Source organism: Amphiura filiformis, chromosome 14 (genome assembly GCF_039555335.1).
Source record: "Amphiura filiformis chromosome 14, Afil_fr2py, whole genome shotgun sequence".
NCBI lineage: Eukaryota > Metazoa > Echinodermata > Ophiuroidea > Amphilepidida > Amphiuridae > Amphiura > Amphiura filiformis.
The window spans coordinates 39,956,833-39,977,315 of NC_092641.1; the positions used below are offsets into that span (position 1 = coordinate 39,956,833).

Genomic DNA, 20,483 nt, shown 5'->3' on the forward strand with positions numbered 1-20,483 from the left:
TGTATTTTTTTCCTAACAATGATCGAGGTGAAATAAATGAATTATGGGATACAAAATGTCAGCGCCCTGTCAAGCAAAAATATATATATTTTTGTACTTCGGAGAATTACAAACACATCAATTTAAATGCCATGCATGTAGATAATGTTACTCCGAGTAAGCTATTTTTGTAGCTAGTTAAGGTTGGTCTGAACCCTGGAATTATGGAAACTTTCGGGCCTCATAACTGTTAAATTGTTGGTCTAAACTTAAACTTATAACAAGGCAGTAAACGTAGTACGGTATATCCTCTTCTTCTTCTTCCTTATAAAGTGCCTCCCTCATATGTATGAGTATTATCGCACTGCGTACAGACAAGTTAAGCAAGCTGTACTTATTTTTTACTCTGGAACCTAGAGTAGATGAGTGTATTTTGAAGTACAGTCAACATGACCGGGATGATCCCCTGCTCTTTTTTCGAATAGCCTGTGACGTTCTTTAACGTGCACACTACATTAATGTGAGAAAATATGCATGTACACGGGACCGACAGCTTAAAGTGCCCTCCGAAGCACTAAGCAAGTAGAGTGAAGTGTCTTGCTCAAGGACACAAAGAGCCGGACCTGGGATTCAAACCCTTGACCCTTGGGTTCACAGTCCTATGCCTTAACCACTAGGCCACGCTCTCTCCAAGACTCTTGAGTCTTGTTATCATTCCAAGACAGATTATAAGAAATTATATTGACCGACGAACTCCTGGAGCAGCTTACCCAATATCAAGTGCACCGATCAATCGATCGTGATGACCTCTATTACTATTGATCATGTTGAGGACGTGATATACCCGGTACCGTTAATATCGCGCCGTTACTGTTATGCTGGTACTTGTCCGTATTGATGTGCATTTGATGCTATTGTTATGTGCCCGGGTTCATATTACATTGTATTAAAGTCATAATGTACGATCTTTTTTCAGAATTTACCTTTATTTTTTTCAAAACCAATTTTTTGGCATATTTGTAATAATACTTACACTTAAAATAAATCTATGAGCAAACTGTCAAATTCGTCCTATTTGTAGTAAAACGGGACGATTTTCTGTTGGTCCGACATAAAGTCATAATTTTTTAGATTATGACTTTATGTCGGCCACGATCGCAAACTGTAGTCTCATACAAAACTAGCTTGGTTAGGGCCCTACGCTTCCTCCACATGTGGAGGGAGCGTAAACAAACTGGCCGCGTAGGAGACTAACTCTGAGGTCGCACTCGCTGTCCTAATCCAAATAGTGCGAGATGTTTCGAGTGATAGAGGTGAAGTTTATGATGTTGTTTCTTTGCAAATTCCCAATGTTTTTTTCGTCCATATGTTTTGGGAACTTTCATAAATTGCATATTATCATTTTAGAAGAAAAAAAGAAAAATCTAATAATTTAAAAAGATCGTACATTAAGGCTTTAAAATGTTATTTTCTTCTCTCTCTCTCTTTATTTATTTTTATTATAATCCATTTGTTTATTTGTTTTAGTATATTAACCTTGTTTATTTATTTATTTTATATTTTATTATAATTGAATTCATTTATATTTATTCATTTTAGACTTCATTTATTTATTTATTTATTTATTTATTTGTTTAGTTATTTATGCCTATTTATTTATTTATTTTATTTATTTAGGCCTATTTATTTGTTTAAATTTGTGCAAGTGCATGTTATTTTTCAATATTTATTTATTATAATTAATTTATATATTAGCCTGGTTAATTTATTTATTTATTTATTTAACTATTTATTTATTTTTGTTTCTTTAATGTGTACAAATGTATGTTATTCTTTGGGAAACATGTATAGTTTCCTTAGACACGTTGAAGAAAGTAGTGTTTTGATACAAATAATGTATATATGTATCATAAAATGTTTCGTTTTTATAAGTTTCACAAGGTGAGACATATTTCGGATATTTTCTTTCATATTTATACCCCTTTGTGGTTTTGATTTTTTGGACTGGATTTTTTAACTTTCTAGTACAGTTAATTGTGGTCGAATAAAATATGTAGCGCATCATCTCCCAGCCTCATCTGTTAAGGCAAGGTTCATAATCAATATTTAACTTTCGAACTGTGGGTGTGATCAATCGATTTATGATGCACGGGTATGTCGTTAGCCCGGGGTCGTTAGTCAAGAGGGGCTTAGAGATCGATTGTCAAGCATGCACGGGTCTAATCTCTTATAATCTGTCTTGGATAACAAGAGGACGTACGCTACGTTTACCGCCTTGTAGTATATAAAAGTATACATCAGCATGTCAGTGTACATATTTAAAGTTAATTCTTTATTACTTCCGTGGTCCGAGCTGTGCGCCAAGCGTAGACTAGCCCAAAACATCATGGCCCTGTTTCTTCCTCAACGCGGAGAAGGCCAGTGGAAATCGTAGTGACGGAGGTGTGAGTACCTCGGGCTAAGTGTAGACGAGTGTACCCACAGACATGACAGAAGAAATAAACAATCACGCTGATTGGCTGATCAACGGACTTGACAACAAGCTGGTTGACCCATTGGTCGTCGGCGCGGCGCGCTGTAGTACGCGACCTTGTCACTTCTACGCGATCACAATTCACCAGCGCGTACCCGGACCACGGAAGTAATAAAAAATTAACTTTAGTAGAATGGCAAAGACTTGATAAGTTCATCTGTGAGGTCAAATTTGGGCCAAAATGCTCATTTTTGGCCCCAAATCCCAAAATACTGTTTTTTTGGCCCACTTCTTTTTTGTGCATCCTACTAGCTCGTTCACGTAGCGGTTGCGTTGTCCCACTGGCCTAATAACATATTGCCTGGCGATCGGAGTGTTATCGTCAGAGCACCTCGGACTAGCATCCTACCAAAAAAATTCTTGGGCCAAAATTTTTTTTTTATTAATTTTTAAAAACTAGATTAAAATATCTAGGAGCCGTTTTTCCATTTTTTGAACTTCACCAACTTCGAAATTTGCACCAAAATGGTCATAAAATGCTGAATTTTCAAAAAAATCATAAAAAAGCCTGATTTTCGCCCAAATTTCAAATATTTTTTTGGTGAAGTTGGTCAACATTCCAAAAAATAAAAAAACGGCTCCTAATTCGTCGTCATGGGCTAAATTTTCATATTTATGCTGATGATGTTCAGATATACATGGTTTTCAATCCTAAGGTACCAGGGGATGTAAGCGTGCGCAATTTTCAAAATAACATCTTGTGTCGAGGAGCTTCGTGTTTGGCTGTTGAACAACATGCTAAAACTGAATGACTCTAATTTTTAATGCTGCTTCGAAATATAACATCAACAGATTGTCTGAGATCACAATACAAATTGGTTGCGCTGATATTGTTCCATCTCCCACCATTAAAAATCTGGGTATCATTTTTGACGCTGCTATGACTATGTCTAATCAAATCACATCCATGGTCAAATCAATTAATTTCTTATTGGTGAACTTGGCTAAGATACGCAGATTCATAGATCATGATGCTTCCTCAAATGCTATGCGGGCACTTATTTTATTTAAACTGGCAATGCACTCCTGTTTGGATGCAACGTAAAAGATCTTGCTCGTCTACAGCGCCTACAAAATCAGGCGGCTCGCATAGTTTACCAAGTTCTGCGCCGTCATTCTACATCTCCTTTGTTAAACTCGCTTCACTGGTTACTGGTTGATAAACGAATTTGATTTAAAATTATTCTTCACATATTCAAAGTGCTAAATGGACTATCACCGATATATCTCACTGACTACATCGCTACCTACATTCCACCTAGGAAGGGCCTTCGCTCTGAGCTTGATATTACTCGCCTTGTCATCCCCAGGAGTAAGAGAAAAATTAGTGATGGCTCATTTAGTGTGTCTGGTCCAACCCTCTGGAACCAGTTACCGCCTACACTTCGCACTGCTCTCACAGTTGAATCTTTTAAAAAGGGTCTTAAAAAGTATATTTTCTAATGTATTTTGCTGTTGTTATTTTTGTATTTGTAAAGCGCAATGTTCATATTTTTGGTATTGCGCTATATCAAGCGCCGTTGTTATGTTAAAAGTGAAGAAGAAGAAGAATTTTTGACTTGGCACCCCCGGGATTCGAACCTTTGACCCCCCGCATGCCAACCACACGATCGCGGACCGGGACACAGGTTATTGCTGCCCAGGCAGCAATTCCGTGAGCATTTGACACTTGGGGTGATTGCGTCATCGCAGACCCTGGGATGCATGCATGCGCATAATTTTTCATTGTGGTATTCTGTGGTATTTTTGGGTGTAATAAGGGTTAACATCTAGGCTCTAATCTGGAAAAATACATCTTAACTAACCCTAACACTGACCCAGGTTTTTTGCTATCGGAAGTCACAGAAGATCCGAAAAAGTGAACAAGAATAATAATTTTTGACTTGGCACCCCCGGGATTCGAACCTTTGACCCCCGCATGCCAACCACACGATCGCGGACCGGGAGCTACACGGGTTATTGCTGCCCGGCCAGCAATTCCGTGAGCATTTGACCCTTTTTAGGGTGATTGCGTCATCGCCGACCCTGGGATGCATGCGCAGAATTTTTCATCGTGGTATTCTGTGGTATTTTTGGGTGTAAGGGTTAACATCTAGGCTCTAATCTGGAAAAATACATCTTAACTAACACTGACCCAGGTTTTTTGCTATCGGAAGTCACAGAAGATCCGAAAATTAAAGAAGAAGGAGAATTTTTGACTTGGCACCCCCAGGATTCGAACCTTTGACCCCCCGCATGCCAACCACACGATCGCGGACCGGGAGCTACACGGGTTATTGCAGACCCTGGGATGCATGCATGCGCAGAATTTTTCATTGTGGTATTCTCTGGTATTTTTGGGTGTAAGGGTTAATATTACACCTCTGTTGACGTCGTTTGAGAGCTGTTGTGTGTAGCCAGATTTAAAAATCTCAACTTTTTTTAGGGGATGATGCTGTGGATCACGAAATGGCCTTTTAAGGAATCATCAAATAAATAAATAAATAATAAGGAATTAAATAAATAAAAAAGGCCCATTAATTTTTCTCATCATTATTATTTCTTATGACTTATTAATTATTATTATTTCAGGGCTGTCAACTCTCACGCATTGGCCGTGAGTCTCACGCATTGGGTCACTTTCTCACGGTCTCACGCCAAGGTAGTATAATCTCACGCCTAGGTAGTAAATCTCACGCAAAAAGATGAAAAATTTGTAAAATCTCACGCATAGATGAATAATCCTGTATGTGCGTGATAGCCACATACAGTCTGGCCCGAAACTACCTCCACGAGGGTCTACGCTGGGCTATTTAAAATCTTGAATTTTGGTCACTTTTTCAGCTCAAGATGCAAGCTACTCTCTCAAAGCGCAAACTAACGACTATCATATCTGTTCAAAATATATATTCAAGTGCAAGGAACCACATCTGGTTTCTTTATGGGTCTCATAGGCTGGAGCCTGGACATTTGCGCAGAATTTTTTGCATAAATATTTAATTGTTTAATTACTGTAGATACCTACATAGGCAAATTATATACCAAATTAAAGCTCTTAGTGAGTGCTTCAAATTGGTACATGTACCTTAAATTTTAACATAGTACATATATTTCAAAAGTTACAGCAGCTTAACGAAAAAAATGTCAGGGTGGAGTCGGCCCATAATATGCTGGCCCATAATATGCACTTTTGTGTTAATGTTTGCTCCAGCTTATTTACATGTTGTTTCAGATGTGCCTTTTTGCCCCAAATTAGTACAATTGCTTAAGTATGACAAGCCTGAATACTATTAGGTATCCTGAATGTGTAATCTTTTGAGTTTTAGGGTTTTAATTAAATTAATTAGCCAGGGTGGAGTCGGCTCACGATATGCCTGCTCGGGAAATGCTGGCTCAGGATATTGCTCTTTTCTGGTGAAGTTTGCGAAAACTTATCAGGATTGCATTTCTGATTTGATTTACACTGTTAGATTTAAATAGTTAAGATACAAACATAACCTTCTTAATCTACATGCACATGGTTTTGCTAAAAATCCTTTTTTTTTGGGGGGGGGGGGGGCTGCGTATTTTACATGTTCAGTGGCGCATCAAGGTAACTTTTCAGAGGGGGCAAAGACAATCAAATTCCTGGTGGTCATCATCTTACCCTGTGTGACTGTGATTGCCCGGTGTGCTTATTGCACAAACAGATGTCAATAAGTGTACACTATATTTAAGACCAAAATTAAGGTGAAAATTCGTGTTTACCAGGCCAATTTTCAATTTTACACTATTGTGGGGGTGACATTTTCTTTGGGAAGGATTGGTTTTAGGGGAGTCAAAGTTTCTTTTGGGGGATTGAGTTAACTAACTCATTGAGGGCTCAACCACCTAACCCCCTTGGTCTTCACAATTTCAAAGGACTAGTATTTAAGTCAACTTCAGTGTACATCAGTTGAGCATGTGTAAAATTAGCACTGACTTCACCTCAGTTTTTGCGATTCTTTGTATCGGCAGGCCTACCTGTATATCTTTCTACCACAAAGTAATTTTGTACCAGAAACTTTCCCAGGAGGTAGTCATTCCAAAAGAAAATGTTTTGTATGTTGGGATTGACTTACAAACATATAGATCTGAAATTCTGCAAAGCAGTCAAACTTAATATTTTAACTCCTGTTGATGACTGATGTGATATCATATACATGTGCAACTTACTTCAAACTTCACATTATGGACAAGAAATTTCAAATTACTGAATTACCTTGCGCGCAATTTGAGGACCGTAACAGGTAGCATAGTAAAACTATATATTTTCTGAAAGCTTTTGATGTGGGGAATGCAAAAATGGAGTCTGTTTTGATGTAGGGTAAGTCATTTTAAAAATAGGACCACTTGATCTTTGGTTATTTATTTTTTTATTTTTCCCTTTATAACTTAATATATATTGCTTAGTACTGCCCCTACATCAGAAATAACTGCATTTGTGGATTCCTCATGAAATTTCCTTTCAGAATATGTATACTTTGCCTATAGTAGCATGTACAGGTATTGAAATAATTTATTCAAAACAAAAAATGGTGCGATTTCCCAAAAATATGCAATGTCCGGCAAAAATCCTCCAACTCAAAACGCATGGCCTTATACTAAATCATTTACGGGAGATATTCATCATTTTCCACCCTGGTATCCAAAGATTTATCGTCTGAATATCAATCGTGCATAGCACATTTACGTGCATCGATCCCGTGTATTCATTTCAGTGTCTCTGGTTGTATGTAATTATTAACCGGGCGATGTCGGTGTGTAACATTGATGCTCAATATGTCATACTCATAGCACCATGATCGTCAGTGCATACACACACACACACACCGAACTTAAACTGCATGACTGAAGTCATGTGGAAGTAGGATGAGGAGGTGCGACATCGTCAGGATCGAATAAGGAGATTATAATCCCTCTTAATCCAACGAGAACAAGTGCAAGGAGGTGCTTCCTTTACCGCCTTGTGTGTAGAGTATTGGCCAAACAATATGAATATAAATTATAATTAGTCCAGATTCATGAGATTTACAGGCGGTCCATACACATGTACTAGATAGAAAAAATATTTAATTTGTGTACATCGTGGAACATACTCTCTTTGCTTGGTGTGCGTAGTAAGCTGTTGTACGCAGATAACCTCGCATATATGGATGCGCAGAGTAGCGTTGTACGCTTGTGTATTACTAGGATGATTAGTCGCAGAGTAACAAGCGTAGCTAAATGTTCCACGGTGGACACAAATTTAATATTTTTTCTATAGTGAAAAATCAATTGTAATATTTATTTTGTTTTTGTGACTTTTTTTCCAGAGCTCTTCTGATTTGAACTTGCAATGCTGATTCAAAAGTGGATGGCCAGTACCTATCAACTTCTTCCCAGAAGTGTAGCAGTTGCAGTCCAATTGAAAACAAGAACAACTTTCACCATGTCAGGTGCAGGGCAGTTGCAGTATTTAGATAGACCTGGAGGGCATAAAATCTCCTATAGAAAAACAGAGGGATTGAAAAGTCCTGGTGTTATCTTCTTGCCTGGATTTATGTCTAACATGAATGGAGGAAAAGCATTGGCTGTGGAGAGGTATAGTCAGCATCATGGACATTCATATGTGAGGTACGTGAAATAGACATGCACAATTTTGTTTGTGTGCAATTTTACCAGTGGCGTAGATTTCTTTTTGACATTGGGGGGGATTGGGTTGGAATTTTTTTTTGAAATATAGTGAATCCAGCCCCTTTTGGCGACAGAATAATTTTATGGTACAAATGCGCGTGAAGCGCACAAAAATGTTTGCCATTGTGAGGCTATAAGTGGAATAAATTTGCATCTCGGGGGCTAAAATGGCCAAATATGAGGTTAATTAATTAAACCCACTTAACAGGTGTCAACATGGGGGGGGGGGGGTGATTGTATGGACCATCCCACCTGGCAAAATATTGGGGGTTATCCCACCCCCATCCCCCCGGGATCTACTTTGATATAAAAGCATCACATTTGGTATTTGGGCTATTTCACGTTAAGTGTACACTTACAGTCCCACAGAGGGTCAAAATTAGAAGTCCTTAAATTCATAAAAAGTTGATGATTTTTAGAACTTCATGATGTACAAAATTCAATTCCAAAATATCAGAGCGTGGGATCATCAATAACATTGTTAAATTCATCACTAAAGCTTCAATGGGAAAATGCATGGCGTCTGGAGAGGACATTTTGTTTAACAAAATAACATTAACCACTTCAGTGCTATGTAGTTCAAATAATGTATGGGTCAAAATTATTTGCATTTGTTTACATTGTTCATCAGATGATAATACACATTTTTTAATCATTCTACATGACATTTTGTGTTTAAAAATTAAAGTGTGGGCTTCTGTAAATCCAGAAGCAAGTTAAACGATTGTTGAAAAAACATGAAACTCTTACTTTATTATAACAGTATATCCTCTTGTGTATCATTTTTCTTATCATAAATATTAGTTCTGATGTGTTTTAATTAAATATTGTCAAATGCCCATATTTTTCAGTAGAACTTGTGTTTTCTGAGCTTTCCAACGTATGGGTGTCTGGAGAGGACATTTTGTTTAACAATCAGTTTTGCACTTTTTTCACTGATATTCAAGCAGCAAACTTATCTTCATCAGTCTAAAAGTTTTCATCAGATGTTATTACACACAAATACTGCTAAAAAGCATACCAGCTCTTATATTTTATTTTTAATGTAGGCTCCTGTAAATCCAGACACAGGTCACAGCTATTTGGTGAGGCATGAAATGCACACTTTCATCATCAAAACATATCTTGAAAATAGATGTTTCTGACTACAAATGTTCACTTAAGATGTGTTGTCAATATCTAGATGAAACATTCACTTGAAATAAAAGTACATGCTTTTTGTGAGCTGTTAAGGACCACAGTTTTTGGTTGTTCTGGAGAGGACATTCTGTTTAACAACATGATATCATCATATATTGGCTACTTGAAGTATTGTGATTAAAAACTAATGCCTTGTCTTGTAAGAGGGAAGGAGAAGGTTAATTTTGTAAAAAGAAAGTCAAACATTTACCCCTGGTTTTGTGTCAATTGCCATTTACCCCTGTTCTGGAGAGGACACACTTTTAACGCGAAATCAAGACACCAAAACTGGCAGGTTGTGATATTTGATACAAATATCCTCAGAACTAATTGTCCTGTTTTATGATTGCGTAACACCTTGAAGGTTCTACAGATGCAAGTTTTGGCAGGAACTACCAATTTAGTTTCAATTTTGATAGTACTTGTTTTGGAGAGGACATCACTTTTTTGTTTAACACAGAATCTACATAGTTACAAAAATGGTAATAATTTTTGCAAAACTGGACCAATTTGTGCCAAATAAATTGCATTGTATTTTGTATGAATCATACTTTGTTACCAAAGCAATAGCTACCAAGGAGGCTTATTTATATTCCTAAGAAATCATTCACAAGACATTCAAAATATGAAGTGGGACTCCAGAAATGTGTTAAAAATGCATGTAAATGCAAAAATCTGGTATAAAAAGTTGTCAGAATTTAATAAAAATGCTCCTGTAGCTTCTCCTCCATAACACCCACCTAATGAAATCACCCACAATATATAATGTTCCAAATTCAGGCAACCAGAAATGCTGAAGCACCATTTTGAAAAGTGCACGCTTAACATGAAATAGCCCATTTTTTGCATCCAGAGTAGAGTATTTGATGCTTTTGTTGTTCTGACTTGGGGCACTCTGATAAAGCCCCCTTCCTTCCTCTGCCACTGGCTTGAAGTAGTGCTATAGTCTGAGCCTCGATCTGTTTTTAATAAAAAACAAGAAAACAACTAGAGACATTTTTAACAAATAAAACATATTGAAAAGTGTTACTCCATAAAAGAAAGTTAATATGTGACATGATCTAATCCATGGGGGCCAAAGGAGGCATTTTTAAAAATTGAGTTACTGTAATTATTACATTATACATACAATAGGCTATCATTTACTGAAAACACCAAAGGTCTAGCTTACTTGGTTCTAAAGTTTCTTATGTATTTGATTGTTTTTTGCTCCATATTTTGACCTTTATCTCAGTTTCAAATTTGCCCATGGACCAGATTGTGTCACATATTAGATGTGTACTAGCAATCAGTGGCTCCGACAATTTTGTTCTGAAAATTTTGCAGTGTCTGCGCGCCTACAATAGGCTTTTGGTTCATTACTAGGGGAAGCAACCAGGTGGGGCAGCTTAAGTTTGAGAGTGGTTAATGCCCCACCATATCCTATTGTCCCTCCTCTGGAAATAATGCCATCACAGGTAGGAATAATGCACTGGTTTTCTCTGTAGCTTAATCTTTCTTTTGTTTGCATCTTTTTTCCTAGATTTGACTACCAAGGATGTGGAGAATCAATTGGAGACCCTGAACTTGCAGCTGGAACTAGGGCTTTTGATGTTTGGAAAATGGATGCTCAAGCTGTACTGGATCAACTTACATCTGGACCTCAGGTGAATGACCCACCAACAGTGTGGAATGTTATTTTGCTATTAAAGTATTCACAGTATGACCATTGGCCACTTGTGCTGAACAATTTACTGTTGAAAGCGTGTGGCCATTAATTAAACCCACTGAAATGGTGCTAATTACACTGAAATTAATTGAACCATGCACTACCCTAACTCTAATCTAACACATCGGGTGTGCAGGGTAAACCAGAATAATGCCAATACACGAAAGTGATACAGTGTTACTGTTCAATTATCCAAATTCACACCATTGACCATACTTAAATATTTTGGCTAAATGCAAATATCAAATATAGCAAGAAAGCAAATCTAGCCAACCAACCCTTCACTGCAGAAAAAAAAGGTGGAGGACAAACAAACATTTTTTGTTGACAGCCATGGTGTTACAGCCTATGGTTTATTCAGATTTTCAATTTCACACAATAAAAAATGGCTGATTTTTTATACATATACAATAGCAAAACAACAAGGATACACACAAACAACAAAACAACAACACTCAAAAACAAGGACAAAAAGCAGCATATCAAAACCAGCGAACAACAACTACCAAGAACATGTCAACCTGTTCATGCATTTCTTTGAAAAATCTCCATTATGGACTTATTAGTTAATACTGACAGTTCCTTAAGTATTCCCGTTAATTTTATGTTTTAAAATAGTTAAGAAGTCTGGGGAAACATTTTTAAAATGTGTCAGGATGTCAAATTTGATTTAGAAACACAAATTGCCTTTTTCTGACATTTCCAAAGTTCGGGTCGGTATTTCTTTATGCAGTAAAACTGGTTTTCAAAATCAAATGACTACATGTATAATCATTATTCTTTCATGAAATACTGAAACTTTTGCCCCTACCTAAACTGTTGTCATCATTTAATTTGTTTCCCTTATAGATTCTTGTAGGATCCAGCATGGGCGGTGCCATCATGCTACTCCTGGCCATAGAGAATCCAACACGTGTCCAAGCTCTATTGGGTGTATCCACTGCAGTGACTTTTGATAAACCGTTAACATATACAGAAGACAATGTGTCAACACAAGTGAGTAATCTTATACCCCAGCAGGGCATAATTTAGTTGGTATCGCATAGCAGTTTACTACTCAATTTTGGCAAAATGCTATGCAATTGTATTTTCATTTGCATACAAAAGAATACAACAGCTATACAAATTTTCATCAATGTCAGTTTTTGCTATACAAATGGCCAACACTAAATTATGCCCTGTATCTTAGCTCTATACAGTGTATCCCAAAAGAATGGTGCAACCAAAATGGTTAATTAATCATTTTCTGCCAGACTTACGAAAATTTGGTTTACAGAAATTTATGTTAATACCCATGGTGTAACACATGTGTAGTAAAGGTATCATTCAGCACATTGTTGTGGCACCAAAAAAAAATTTTGGGGGGGGGGATTTCATCTCACCTGCAAGAACATCAAATTATTTGAAACAAAGTTGAAACCTAAATATCTGCTTGTTGGATGATTAACAAATAACAGTTGCATCAAACCATGATTAGGGTAGCAACCAGCCATTTTTGGTTGCACATTTAATTTTTTTTTTTTTTTTTTTTGAATAGGCGTTAGACTATCCCATGTTGCTGCCTTTTAGTAAAATGATGAGGGCCTCCTACCATCTGTGGCATATTTGTTGATCATAATCCCATCAGGATTAAATATGTAGCTAAAGCATAAAGAAGGTTTGTTTGCTGTAACCCAACCGACTAAAACAAAGGTGCCAGCCCAGCTTTTTTGTCCAAATTATCTTCCGAATGATTAACCATGATTTTTTTTACATCCCTTAAGGGCTATGGTATGAACATTTCGACAGTATTTTTTGTGGGACATGAGAGCACATCAGACATATCGAATTGAATTATGAATATGACGAATGTCCTTCTGATATCAATTTAATAATATGTACTTAAAGTGTATGTAGCTGGGATGAAAAGCTGACGATCAATTGCAAATTTTGACCTTTCATATTGAAGATATACTTTTTTTCCAAAAGATCTTTTTTTTTGGTGTTTTGGGGGAAAAAATCCATATCTTCAATACGAAAGGTCCAAAATTTCAATTGATCATCTGCTATTCATCCCAGCTACATACACTTTACGTGCTTATCATTAGATTTACAAAGTTTACTTCGAGGACTGTTAAATATCATTAATTAGTGGTGTAGTGCCGGATATGACTTTTAAAAGTGGTGAGAATGATTCGTTTAGCAATTACAGACCAATCTCGGTCCTCCCTGTTTTCTCTAAAATTCTGGAACGTATAATTCACAAAAGACTTTATAATTATTTTTCTCGCTTCCAATTACTTCATAAAAATCAATTTGGTTTTCGTCCTAATTTTTCCTCTGAAATGGCAATACTTCAATCGTTTCAGAGCTTGATAAAAAAAATCATACTTTGGGGATATTCCTGGACCTCTTGAAGGCTTTCGATACCATAAACCATGATATACTCCTATCCAAGCTTGCTCATTATGGTATTCGTGGTGTAGCCTTCGAGTGGTTCAGAAATTATCTCACAAATAGATCGCAATTTGTTTCTTTTAATTATCACAATTCATCTCGTTTAAATACTTGTTGTGGAGTTCCCCAAGGCTCAATCATTGGGCCTCTACTGTTTATTTTATATATTAATGATTTGGTTTACACTGGGAAAAACTCTGATTTCATCTTATTTGCCGATGATACTAATATTTTGTTCTCTCATAATGATTTGAAGCATCTTATTGATAATGTTAATTTTGATCTTGCAAATATTTCCTCCTGGTTCAAAGGCTTAATAAATTATCTCTTAATGTAAATAAAAGTAATTATATGATTTTTAAAAACAGGTATAGTAATCGTACTTATACCTACAGATCGTCATTGACAATAATATTATTTTACGAGTTGCCAGTACAAAATTTCTTGGTCTTACTATGGATGAATGTTTGACATGGAACCAACACACTCGTCATGTGGCAAATCTTGTTTCTAAATATTCCTTTTCAGATTAAAGCACTTTTTACATGTAAATATTTTAATTTCTTTATATAAAACCTTAGTTCTTCCACATATTCAATATTGTAATTTAATTTGGGCTGATCTTAATAATTGCGTTTTAGATTCAATTTATCGTAAACAAAAGCATATTATGCGATTATGTACAAATTCTAATTTCTTGAACACTCGCCTCCTTTATTTGCCAGGTTTAATTCACTCACTGTTTATGACATTCATAAATCATCCAAAGCTGTTTTTATGTATAAGTATAAGAATAATTTATTGCTGGTTAACTTTGCTGATTATTTTGTCACAGTCAATTCACTCCATAATTATGGGACCAGGTCTGCTGATTCGTATCGTCCTCATAATTTTGTCTTTGATCTTGCAAGAAATACAATCAGAAGGCAGGGTCCTATTTTATGGAATGATATACCAGCCTCTATTCGTAACTCAGTTTCTATTAAAATATTTAAATCTATGTATAAACAAAATTTACTGTCAAATTATCATTAGGCTACCAAACTTATCTCAAGTTATATTTTCCTATGTAGTTATATATTCATATACATTTTGTAGACTACTCTTCCGGACCTCCTAAATTGTTTTCGATCAGAGCATTTCACACCGTTCAGCCAACCGGTTTTCAGCTTGTTGCTTCTGTTTTTGGCCACTTTTTCTGCCTTGCTTGATGGTCCGGGAGCCGGGTTCCTTTAAACCTTTTATCATATGCCTTGAGTGCCAGCATATATGTCTGTCTCACCTGTCTTGTCATGTCTTGTCCTCACATCTCTGGTGTCTCTGTCTTTGCACCATCTATTGTATTGTAATTATTTATTTATTTATCCAAAGGGGTGGTCATAGTTCCTTCGAGCTTTGCTCTGTTATGGCCATCCTTCCATCTTATTGATAAATTTAATGAACTGTATATTGATTATGTCATGGAAAATAAAATCTGAATCATAAAAAAATATCAAAAATAATAAAATGTGTATTATATTGCAAATTTCAAAAAATCTAAATTATTTGATATCAGAAGGATATTCTTTATTCAGAATGCAATCCGATATGTCCGATGTGCTCTCATATGCAGTGATTTTTTGTTGTGTGAGAGAAAGTATGATGGTTTTATTTGTTTTTAAGGTCAATATGAGTTTGTTTAAAATAAAGCCATGTGATGTATGCTTGATAATTGAATACCTGAGTGGAAGAAGGGCCCAACTCCAATTTTTTACCAAAATGAGTTAGACCCAGCATTTTATTGCCAGCAGACTGTTCTTCCTTGTGTGTGAAAGATGAGCCAAAATTCACTCTCTAAATGGTCTTCGACGTACACTTTATCATGGTTTTCATGGAAGAAAGGCCCAACTCCATGTAGTTGGGCCCTTCTTTCACAATATTGGATTAAAGAGGAATTTTGTTCATCCATGAAATCTGCTTTTCACTACAATAAACTTTCTTGCTATTATTTACATGCTTCTACTTGTGCAATTAATGGATATTACCAAATTTCTGTAGCTATTTATAACACATTTGCTTACGGAACTGGCACTTTCAGTATATTAGTGGAAGAAGGGCCCAACTCCAACTCGTATTAAGACATGTACCGTTGCTATGGAAACATCATATATAATTTTGAATGTATGTAATATTGTATGTTCATGTATTAAAGGTTGAAGACGCATTCTGTCTATAAAACTTTTCCTAATATTAATTTTTTCTTAATATCTCAAAAACAGATTTGATGGAGTTGGGCCCTTCTTCCACTCAGGTATTCAATTATTTTTCTATCATATAAGGCATAATGTTGTGATTGCCGGAGACTTCCTTTAAAGAAATGAGGGCATAAATTGTGAACTGAAAATCTGATATCTTCTATCAAAGCACACCGAAATTGATATACATGTAGGCCATGCCACAGTACAGTGTCCCATGAGAAACATATGCTAAGCAAAATGACCAAAAATTAATTGCCTTCCTTAGTACAACCAGCTACTTGACCCACGCCTACAGAATAACATGTTGAGATGGTCAGGCACCCCCTGGGAGTTCTCCATTTACTGTTAAAGTGGGAGATGGTTGTGCTTATCAATCATTGTGAGGTTCATGTATCAGACAGTAGTGCCAAATAACCATTTAATCTGCTTAATTGTGCCTTTCATCCTGCTGAATATGATACAATTAGTAAACTGATATTACATCAAAACTTGTACACCATTGGATCAGACCAATCTATTGGGGTCCTGACAGTTGTGTGGGCAGTTTTTTGGAACAGGGTGGGTGGGGGTGGAGGTCACAACTTGCAAATTTAGCAACAGAATTTTTTTTTTTGACGAAAGTTGTGAAATGTTGACCCAGTTTTTTTTTACCCAGTGCTCTCAAGAATCTAAAAGGTGTGGGGGGTGCAATTTTTTCCCAAATTTTTCTTAATTTACATTAATATATCTAGTGCCATTAAATATGACAATGTCAACGGGTAACAACTGGCAAAAAGGAATGGGTCACATCCAAGTTTTGAAGTATTTGGGCTACATTTACTCTTTGCTTCTTCACCCTGCCTAGGCAGTGCACACAAAAATGTATATTATTGACCCCAACTTTTTTTTTCATCAACACCCTATATGTATCGACGGCCTTAGATGAACCGACGACCATGCTGGGGGACCCTAAAATTTTCTTTGAATAGTTAGGGTATTTCAGCATCATAAAAGGGCAATTAAATATTTTTTTTAAACAGGGTGGTACCTGCTAGCTATATTAAAACAGTAATCTACTGTCTTATGTCTACATGAATGTAGATACAAGTTCTTGCATTAGAACATAATAACATGCAGTGTTTCCTATTTTTTATCCAAGTCTATCTGTAAAAATTGACCTTGGAACTATTTTCAGATACATGTATGACACAGAAAAGATACAGTAGACTCCGGAATGCAATGACTCTTGCAATGCCACCCCTTATATTAATGTTGTCAGTCATAGATTCAAATTTAGGGTATGGGATCCCATATTACAAGAGCATGCTGAAATAAATGATGTAAAATTGGAAATTGTGCATCATATCTTCATCTCTTAATATAAATATACAAATCTTTTTTACTATTGTTGCTATCTTTAATTTGCAGGCATCTACCACAAATGAATATGTAACCCCGAAAGACTTTTGGGACAAGAAATACCAGCGTTGCCTTATGAGTGATTCTATACCAGTGACTCAGCCAGTTTGTCTCATACACGGGATGCAAGATGACACTATTTCATATATGACATCAGTTGATCTGTCAAAGAGACTGCAGAGTAAACATGTGGATGTAGTGCTGAGGAAAGAAGGACAGCACAGGATGTCAAAGAGGGATGATTTGGCATTACTGGTACAGTGTTTAGGGAATTTGTTGTCACTTTCAAATTCAAAATTATGACAATACATGTACTGATGTACATTAAAATACTGGGACTAACTGCTAGTCTTAAGGTATAATAAGGGTTATTAAAGTCTGAAAGAAACATACACTAGTCGGAAAAATGAAAATGGGGCAATAGTAAAAAAAAAACTTTGGGGTTTAGGGGTATAGGATACTCCCGGGAGGATACTGGAACTTATGGACTAGCAACCCTTAGGACTAGCAACCCTTACGATTAACAGTCCTTAGGACCAGCAGATGTAGAACACAAGATGTAAAGTGGATTTTAAAGATATATATATATGTATAAATTTATATTTTTATACCAGGGTTTTCATTGTTGCGTAAGGAGCGTAATTTGGCTGTGACTGTAAGGTCCCAAAGGTTGCGAGGACGACGAAAAGCTAGAATTGGAGGAACGGGAAAAATCTGTTTTAACCTGTCATGTTAATGTGAAGCGAAAGGATTTGCCGGATGTTGGTGAAGGCCAGGTTTTATGTGGCAACTTAAGGAACACGGTCTCGGTTCCTTCTTATCTTGAATCAGTCTTGACTGTTGTATACCACGTTTGAGACTAGTTCAACAGTTTTTTGATGATATCTTCGGAAATGCACCAGTTTGGAACTCCTAATTTCAATATGTTAGTAAGAAAAATAGGATCTCTCATTTGATATCAATTTATTACATGATCATGATGATTATCTTTAATAAAAACACTGTAGACTACCAGTATCACACTGTATAAATGTCAGTAATTCCATAAGGAACTACATGTAGTCACATTTACAAGGAACATTTACATGTTATTTTTGAATGAATGTTTGAAAGGGACAACATGCATTTATGTTATAGGTAAGTTTTAAAGAATTTGATTTTTCAAAATATATCAGGCCACCTTCCTTTAACACAATATTAAAGGAAAACGTGTTTGTCTGTGGATAGGATGATGATAATGATAAGCTTAATTTGCTTAATTGCTTCAGTGCACCAAAGTGTATCAGATTTATGTGATATACGATATATACTTTAAAGATAATTAATTGATTGTCTTGAAAGATGGCCATCTTTAAAATAAAATGTTGCTGCGTAGGTATCATATTCTATGCACTGAGGATGTATATGTTTACAATCTCTTGTGAGGGTTCATATTAAGTTCATACAGGGATATGAATTTAATCAGGGTTGCCAACTCTGTGATTTTGGTAGCCCAATTGGGTGACTTTAGAAATTTTCCCTGCCACTTTGGACCATATTTGTGACCTGCTACCACAAAATCTGTGTAAACTCGTAAGGTGTTAGTCACTCAAAACGCCCTGGCTACTGCGTTGGTGTTCGCTCACCTGTTAAAGCCACTAAGTATGTCTGTTGTGAATGGGGGCACAATGGGCCATTCATGAAGGATAATACTACTGGCTTGTACATGTGCGGCAAACAAAGAACATCAACTTAGTCAGACCAAATATCTCGAAACTACCAACTCAACAAAATGAGCATAAATTTGTGGCGACTTTACGCTGATTTCGTGGTAGCAGGTCACATATCCTATACCAAAGAATACATTTAGTTACGATAAAAATTGGGCAACTTTTCAACAGTGGCTCCCAAGACATCCGGTACTTTCCTATCCCATAGAAACCAATAGTTAAGAGAAATATCGGGTGACTATTTGACCACCAAATCTGGCTATAAATTTGTAGCAATCCTGTGATTAATTAAAGGGAAACAGAGATCTGTCAGTGTAGAATGATTACCTGAACTGTTACATATTAACTCTTGAAAGTTTTGATATACAATTTTGATCAAATTGTAATTTGGTTATTCAGTGCCACAATCTCAGAAAATATTGTTCGAACACTTTAAAGGCCTTATTGGAAATAGTCCCCCTTCTACCCCCGTACAATGTTGGCATACCCAATATGCTCATCTTCACATATCTTCTCCCAACATTGATTGGTGGGGAAAGGGAGGGATATGCTTAAGATGAACATTGAGAGAACTCTATTATAAATCTTAGTTTCCAGTGACTCATATAGCGTGTGCACTATACTAAGATGAACATGGGAATTACAGTGGGTGTTCGAACACATTTTTTCCGGGATTGTCTACAAAATTGCTTAGCAAAATCATCTGATTTTAGTTTTTGGACAATAACTCTGCAGTTACGCCATCGATTTTAATGCAATTTGGCACACATGTTAGACATATAATTTGCTATCATCCCACAAAATGTGGAGGAAATCAATGAATATTTTGATAGCGTTCTGTTAGTATAGATTTAACATAGCGTTTTGTACACACAAATACAGGCCTAAATTATTTATGTGCCATGTTTATTGAGCATATGTACATGTGGTATAATTAATTTAGAGAAGGTGTTAATATTTTATATTCAGCTAAAAACAGACATTACTCGTAAATTTAATGTTATGTATTTAAATGTCACAAATTTACCACTGTGTGATAAATCGGAGGGGGGGGCGAGAGAGAGAGCGAGTGATAGGAGGGAGAGATACGCACAGGCTATGCACATTTATTGTTTTTAAAAACATTACTTGACCAACATTTAAGAAAATCAGCCTAATGTGTGAAATTGTGTTCATTAAACATTTTAAATACACCATGGTTAGGATGGTCAAATGGTGAATCATAACGATTTACACACATAGACAAGCACGCATTTCCAACGATTCACCATATAATAGAAAAGTAAATCCTATTAGTCTTTATGTTTTGTGGTCAACCGTGCACAATGTGTGTTTTCAATGGGGAGATGTGCAATGATTTACCTTTACCATGAATAGGCTTTCACACTTTCAGTGTACACAGTTATACCCACTGAAGAGACAACGCAAATCATGTTTAATGAAATGTGCCAATTTGAGATTGCATAGGCCTAATAATAAAGGTCATTATCTATAATGCTCATAATGATCGGTGTTTGTTTAACTGAAAAACAACATTTTTGAATTGTTTATATTTTCTTTCTTTTTTCGATCAAAAATAATGACAATCATGAAATAAGCCTGAACTTGCACACCAATCATTGACCATGTTA

General features: G+C 36.1%; 1 protein-coding gene across 3 annotated transcripts; it reads left to right on the forward strand.

Annotated features, from left to right (window-relative positions):
• Positions 1–52: 52 nt before the first annotated feature.
• LOC140170085 (palmitoyl-protein thioesterase ABHD10, mitochondrial-like) lies at positions 53–19,250 on the forward strand. Of its 3 annotated transcripts, XM_072193402.1 has the most exons (6): positions 53–156; positions 7,825–8,125; positions 10,887–11,010; positions 11,922–12,068; positions 17,153–17,398; positions 17,758–19,250. In XM_072193402.1, exons 2-6 carry the CDS (start codon positions 7,848–7,850, stop codon positions 17,794–17,796), a joined length of 834 nt encoding a protein of 277 aa, XP_072049503.1. In that variant the 5' UTR covers positions 53–156; positions 7,825–7,847; the 3' UTR covers positions 17,797–19,250. The 3 variants fall into 3 exon arrangements, with proteins under 3 accessions (XP_072049503.1, XP_072049501.1, XP_072049502.1); XM_072193400.1 differs by lacking the exon at positions 17,758–19,250 and having other exon boundaries at positions 17,153–17,458; XM_072193401.1 differs by lacking the exon at positions 17,758–19,250 and having other exon boundaries at positions 59–182; positions 17,153–17,458.
• The last annotated feature ends 1,233 nt before the right edge of the window (positions 19,251–20,483 follow it).

Coding starts and splice junctions, on each gene's coding strand:
- LOC140170085 (XM_072193400.1), top strand. CDS start 7,848: ATGCTGATTCAAAAGTGGATGGCCAGTACCTATCAACTTCTTCCCAGA. Junction 11,011..11,921: donor AACTTACATCTGGACCTCAG/GTGAATGACCCA, acceptor TTTCCCTTATAG/ATTCTTGTAGGATCCAGCAT. Junction 12,069..17,152: donor AAGACAATGTGTCAACACAA/GTGAGTAATCTT, acceptor TTTAATTTGCAG/GCATCTACCACAAATGAATA.